The 7,150-nt window shown below is 35.0% G+C and overlaps 1 protein-coding gene across 1 annotated transcript; it reads right to left on the reverse strand.

Moving 5' to 3' along the window:
* Nucleotides 1-3,117: 3,117 nt before the first annotated feature.
* On the reverse strand, nt 3,118-6,888 carry LOC128983055 (protein PBDC1). Its single transcript, XM_054402188.1, has 5 exons — nt 6,807-6,888; nt 6,636-6,701; nt 5,049-5,108; nt 3,956-4,096; nt 3,118-3,392 (listed from the first exon to the last, which is right to left on the reverse strand). Exons 1-5 carry the CDS (start codon nt 6,807-6,809, stop codon nt 3,174-3,176), a joined length of 489 nt encoding a protein of 162 aa, XP_054258163.1. The 5' UTR covers nt 6,810-6,888; the 3' UTR covers nt 3,118-3,173.
* Nucleotides 6,889-7,150: the final 262 nt, after the last annotated feature.

The raw sequence follows: 7,150 nt of genomic DNA on the forward strand, positions 1-7,150 counted from the left end.
ATGAAGTCAAACGGGGTGAAGCCCGTGGGTAACAACTAGTTAAATCTAAAGACAAATTCTTGTGTTGAGTTTTTAAGATATGATGTGAATAGACTTCACTATTAAAGGAAAATAAATTATAGGTTGAATCGGATAAAATCTTTTTAATACTAGGTACTGAAAATTTGGGCTTCCACAGCAAAGTAAGATACAGAGGAAACTTGCTTATGGAACGACCGAGCGCTTTCAACTCTTGTAAATTTGCATGTAAAATACACCTTGACAAGCAAGGAAGAGCCAGAGTGGTGAGCACTGTGCCGAAGTTCCTATCACACAGGGTCTTCTTCTAGCATGAGAATTGTAGTATGTGGTGGTGGGGGGCTTAGGAGAAGCGACTAGTGCTAGACATGACTTAAGTGCACTATTGAATGTTCACTGTATCTTACTTCTGAGGCGCTTTAAACCATGGGTACAATTAAATGAAGATGCATTATTTCCCATACCGTTACATCTTAATTGTTAAATATTGCAGGATAATGGGAATTAAGATGATCATAATCATTTATATTAATATTAATACTGAGACCTGTATTGCTGCCAAACACTATTTGAAATAAGTTATAAAGTAGAACGTAGCAGGTTAAACAATAACTGCCAATTAAAAAAATAGCCTATTTACCTGTTGTTTGCAAAGTTTGTGTTTTAGTCAAGCACTTAAAAACTGATTTGTTATCTTTTAAGTTACTTCTTGAGAGCTTTATTCATTTCCAAGCATAAATAGAATAATTCCTAAAACCTGATGATTTATTATTAAGAATGGCTGTGATATGAGGATAAAGTTATATTGTTGATGTTTATAAATGATTTTATGTTTAATATTTTACTGAACTTTCCACAATGATCAGTTTGTATGTATGTAAATTGCATAATCTTTATAGTTGAAAGAGTGCATGGTCATGCTAAAATGTATGTGTCAACCCCAGTACATGTTGTTTAAAGGTTATGATATTTTTCAAGGTCATACATAATACCTTTTGACATCCCTATCCACATTACAGACAGTGTAACTATTGTCGACTGGTAACTGACTGCCCTCGTTCAACGTTTTGCAACTTGGTGGATGCAGTCTTCCCTCATATGTAAACAAAACATGTTGAGATGTCTGAACTTGAGTAGCTGTAGGACTGAAAAACAGGGAAAATCTCTTGTGCACAACTCAATTTTCCCATTGTGGCAGTTATTATGATTAGTTTGTCAAACTTTTGTTACTGTAAAAACTAAGCATTGTTAATCCACCCTGCACTTATGATTTATCAAATTAGATTAGGCCTATTACTTGTAGTCTAGGTAGTTATATGGGATTAAGTCAGGAACCATTAAGTTCTATTGTACCATAGACAAAAAGAATTAAATATAGACTGTCAGCCGTGCTGCGGTTACCATAGGTTCCGGCGCACACCGCTGTAGTTTACGTAGCGCGTACACTGTAAATACATGGCGCTCCAAGCGGTGTGCGCCAGAAGCTATGGTAACCGCAGCACAGCTGACGGTCTATATTTAATTCTTTTTGTCTATGATTGTACTCAGCAAATCATTTTTCATAATTCTATGAAAGATCCAAGAAGTTTTCATGTTAGATATGGTTATAACAGTTTGTAAATAAGTTTCTAAGAAATTTGTTTATGTATCATATCAATCTCAACTATAAAAAAAAAAAAAAACTAGTATTGTATAGGGAAATGTAAATACAGTTAGGGTTAATTTATGAAATGTAAATATTTTTAAGTACGTCATAAATAAAAGTTTTTGAGGTTAATTTATATTTCTTTGATCCTTGCGAGGTATATTTAAGAAAAGTTTTAATTTTTAGGTAAATAATATTGTCACAAGGATTTTCCACAACATTTTTTTAAGATCATTGGATGATTAGAAAAGTACAAAGCATGAGCAGAGTTGTGATCACTTATGACGAAATACTACTCTTGCTATGACGTTATAAGGTTGTTTTGTGCCTTAGATGAAATTGTGGAAGGGGTTGAACCTAGAATGAAATGATTGTACGTCCTGGGTGAGACGAAGTCAAATGTGGAAAACACATTTTGGACGAGTGGCGTACAATATTTTAGAGTTGTAGTTATATATTTTATTTATAAAAAAGGGTTGTGTAGAGTTATACTACTCTGAATTAACCTAACAATAAAAAACTTAATAAATCCTTTAGCCTATATGATACCCACCGACTAAAGGACCTTACAATCACTTCTCAAAACTTCTAAGAGGATTATGTTTTAGTTTATAAATTATAACCAGTGCCACTGATTAGGATGAAACAACTCAATGTGCCAACCACTCGTTGAATAATGAGCTAAGTCTGGTAATAGTAGTTTATGCAACGATTGCGTAAAGATAGTGTCGTTAACACTATTTACGCGAGTTGCGTTCACTACTTTACCTACGACGGTGTTTTAGTTACTAAAAATCACTACTCATAACTTCTAACTGCCACTGACAGTGATGCAGTAAAACATTGCACCAATCAACAATTAAATTGGCCTGAACAGCTGATTAGTTGAATTTCGAATCATTATAATTTTGCTTTCTTTCTCTCAATCCTTGAACCTTATTGGTCCGTTACCTGTGTTGTTATGAGTAAAACTATGCTGTTATGAAAGTAAACAATGCTGTTATGAGATACTTTTCAATTCTAAGAACTGTACTGAAACGGCTACATTAAAAACGGTCATAAGTAAAAATGCATTACAGTACAGTGTTACGTAACAAAATCCCATTTGACTAAGCAGGCGCCCAACATTTGTTTTCTGGACTAAATCCTTGTGTGGACAATCCATTTAAAAAGTGTAGTATCGTGAAGAGTCCTTTTCATATCACACAACAAAGCTACCGGTAGGTCTCTTTAAAGGAAATATAAATCACAGGAGGAAGCAAAAGGTGTTGGTTAAGGGGCCAAAGGAATGTTACAATTCCACTCTTCTACAAATGTACTGACCATTCGTTATGTAACCTGAATAGGTTAGTTTGCCAATTAATTAAAAAAAAACATTTACATCACGAAGATGAAGTAGATATTTAGGTGCACAAGAAGTTTAAGGAGTTCATGGGATCAATCACAAAGCAGTCTTTAGTATAATGAATAAAAAATATATATTTAAAATGAATGACAAAACCTGAGTTTACTATGATGGTTTCTTTGATTTACAAGGTTTAAACTTGTTTTTTATGTCATCATTGTATCCTTCTCTGTTCCTTGCCAACTCGATTGCAAGAAACTGTATTCTTGTAGTCAACATTGAGTTATCTTCTGAGTATTCTCCATCTGACTTAACCCGTACTAATGTTCCAAAACTGTAGTCTTCTACAGTGGTTTTGAATTTTTCACAGAACGGTCTCCATTTCTGAAAAATAAAATTATCATCAGTAAGTACCTCAAACATTGAAATTATTCAACGTTACCAATCAAAATTATTAGGTAAAATTGTCAACGCTCCTTGGTTTGTTACCAACAATGATCTTCAAATTCGAACAGTCAAAGATTACAATATCTAGTGAAAAATACATTATAAAATTGGAAAATCATTCAAATCATCTTGCACTTAATTTATTGGACAATCACAACACCATTTACAGACTGAAGCGACATACGATATTGGACCTACCATTCAGATTCGGCTAAGTGTTATCAAAATTCTCTTTGTTAGCTAGTGTTGACAGTGGTCAATCACTAGCTCATGTTCTTCAAGTTATTTTTGTATTACTATTTATATCATTTGCTTATTGTTCAACTTGAACAGATTGTAAATTAAATAAAGTTACAAAAAAAAATCTTACTAGATTTTAGCTACTGATTGTGATGGTAATAAAAGTATAAAAAATTCAATAAAAAGAGCACAGACAAATAACTGGTTAAATTAGTTTTAAATTTGCCAATAGAGTGAGGCAACTTTTTAAAAATCCATACCTCTTTCCCTTCAGGACTTTTAATTTCATCCTCATTCAAAACTTTAACATCCAAGTTTGGAAATTCTTCCCTGAATGTTTTGTATATCAAATCATCATGAGGGGTCAGTCGGAGAAGTCTTGGATCAACTGAGCATAGAATCTGAAATAAAATACACACATATTTAATGTCCAATCAATTCAAAGTCCAATTGTGAGGGAATTTAAATGGCATAGGATCAATTTGACACATTACATATAGAATAATGGAGCAATGATATGTGTGATGCATTAAAATTAGTACCTAGATGCATTTTAAGTGTAAGTCAATCCACTCCAGTGCAGTAGAAGTTTAAACAACTTCATACTACTACAGGTTTTATGTACAAAAAAATAAAAAATAATTATGTCAGTTCAGGATGGATAAAAAAGTTGAAGATGGTCTACACATCATTTGTAATGTCCTACAATCTATGCTGGATTTGCCAATAGTGAGTAGTACATTTGTAGGACAAAAATAGAATTTTTAATTTTAAAAATCAATATTTTGCTATTAATGCGGGTTACGACGACGATGTTGGGTGATCACAGGAGAATGGAGATGTTTATGATTTCGTTGTAATTGGTTATAATGATGCCTGCGTGATTGCGGGAGATATTTACAATTCCTTGGGTGATCGCAGATGGTGAGGATGATGTCTCTGTGATAGTGGGAGAGGGAGATGTTCACCTAAGTACAGTTAAGAATATATACATATATTTGTGCATGTACAAATTTTCTCTTGTTTACTCTTTGGTTAAACACTCAACTGAAGTATCACCTACGAAATTTTGCTCAGATCGTGGGTAGCGATGATGATGTCCCGTGATGGTGGCAGAAGTTAACACACAGCGGCAAAGTTTTGCTTTTAAAGGACGCGGGTCGCTTGGGTTGATTTGGACTAGGGCCGCACCCTAAATCTGATCGTATTACCCTAAATCCGACACTGCCTACAACACTAGGTAGGCAGTAATTCTAACATTCTATATCTACCGTTTGCCTTAATTTTTACAACCAAGATAAGTACGTATTACCCTATAACAAACCTTTTTGGAATAACTATTAGAATACTTACGTTAAAGTATATTTCTGCATGCTCATAAGCTTTGATTGCCCACATTGCTTCAATAGTTTGCTGAAAAAACATATACTGAGTAATAAAGGCAGTTTTTACCTACTATTGGCTACCTACTATACTTTTTAAAATAGTTCAAATCTAGATCCTTAAAAATCCAAGGAAGCGAGCAATATAGTTCCAAACCTACTTTATGCTCTCACATGAGAACGTTAAGGACAATTAGGATATGTTTTTTTTATAGCCTATTATTCATTTTATGTGTCTTCGGTCTGTTGGATCAATCACACTCTAGGCGTCTTTGGTGTAGGGGACCAAATTACACAATTGCAGACGAATCTGTAACCTCAAAATTACGCCCTCGTGTCTGGTGGTTGACTGAGTCGATGTAGGAAAGTAGCAGGAGACACAAGTCTTGCACTCTAGCGGGGGGAGCAGGAACTTGATGAAAATATTGTATCATCGGACTCATAGATCGAAGACACCACTCTAGGTTAATTCACTCTGGTAGGCCTACATCCATCAACTGTGAAAATATTATTTAGGCCTATATCCTATTAGGGAAAGGTTGGCTCTTTGGACTTGTTGGAAAATGGGTTATTTGATTGACAAAATAATACACATATTCCATCTATAATTACTACCTACCTCGTAAGTAAGTGGTGCATAAATAGGCCTATTTGTCATCTACAGTGGTAAGTTACGCCAGAAAAATGTAGGGAAGCAATAAACTAGAGGTTGTAGACTGTTCAGCCTTGGCCTTAACTTAAAACTAGGCCTAGTTTAACATTAATACCAAAAACCCCGGTCTGACAGGCCCACGGGAATTTTCAAAAACGCATGTTGGCAACACTGTTCACTTGGTAGATTCCATTCCCCCAATACCTTCCCCCCCTTTTCCTCCCCTACCTATTCATATATCGTTTGTTCATTTTGCATGGGTGCCGTGACCTTGACAGGTCGTCTGTTCATAACATGTCGGTCTCAGAAGCCCAGCGTTAGTGTATTTTAAAGCGGGGTCTCACAGACCGAGGGTTTCGGTTTGTGTATTTCTAAGCGTGGTCCATTATTTTTCAAATGGGGTCTCACAGACCGGGGGTTTCGGTTAACGTCAGCCTAGGTGGGGTTTCGGTATTAGTGTTAAGTTAGCCTGTATAAAGCCATCCAAACTGATCTTGTTTGAATAATTTTTTGGTCATCCCAGTTTTAAGAACATAAATTAGCCTAACTTATATTAGATTGTCATTTGTTATTATTGCATATGTTCTTGAGTAAGTTAAGTACCTACAGTAAGATGTTTGTGTCACCCAATAAGTTACATTTCACCAGAACGTGTGCCATCTTCAGGGTTCTTCTTGTTAAGCCATAGGCCTATTCCTTACTTATTTCATAAGGCTAAATGTTTCATTTAAAGTAAAAACACAAAATAACTTAGGCTATGCCGCCTGAGGACTTTCTTCAATAGGCAAAGGGTTGTTCTACATGTAAAAAAACAATGAAAGTGTGCCAATATTATAGGTAAACGATTAGAGTACCTATAAAAGAAGTACTTTGTGGTATTGTTGGCTAGGTTAGAATTTTACTTACATCATTTTCAAACTCTTCTGCCGGTCGAGAAAGGAGGGAAGCTCCTGCAAGCATACCCTCTGCACTCTGAAACATCATGACAAATATTAATTTTCGATTTAGGCCAACTTATTTTGAAACATTTATTAAAAATGATAACCTAAATTCTAAATAAATACGTGAGATGCTCACCATGTTGTCGTCTGACTGACAGCCAAGTTAGAAAAAAAAACAAAAATCCAATTTTATTTTATTTATCAACTCTTATTCTCACTCTACTCTAGTCCGATCTTTTATATATTTGAATCGAACTCGTAAAGTCTCACAACTTATAACGTCTTAGCTTCTAATGGTAAATATAATTGGAGAGCATATCCAACTGATAGGATTACCATAGATTACACATGGGTTACTTGTTTTACTCTATTTAACAAAACAATGTAGGCTACAGTAAAGGGCCTATTCACACTGGGCCACCATGGTGGTCGGTCAAAATGTGCATGAACCACCAGCTCAGCCACCAATGTGGCTGCAGC

This window comes from Macrosteles quadrilineatus, unplaced genomic scaffold, assembly GCF_028750875.1.
Source record: "Macrosteles quadrilineatus isolate MER2022 unplaced genomic scaffold, UCM_ALF_1.0 Scaffold_1__1_contigs__length_201487025, whole genome shotgun sequence".
Lineage (NCBI taxonomy): Eukaryota > Metazoa > Arthropoda > Insecta > Hemiptera > Cicadellidae > Macrosteles > Macrosteles quadrilineatus.

Coding starts and splice junctions, on each gene's coding strand:
- LOC128983055 (XM_054402188.1), bottom strand. Junction 4,097..5,048: donor ATGCAGAAATATACTTTAAC/GTAAGTATTCTA, acceptor ATTTTATTTCAG/ATTCTATGCTCAGTTGATCC. Junction 3,393..3,955: donor AAAGTCCTGAAGGGAAAGAG/GTATGGATTTTT, acceptor TTTATTTTTCAG/AAATGGAGACCGTTCTGTGA.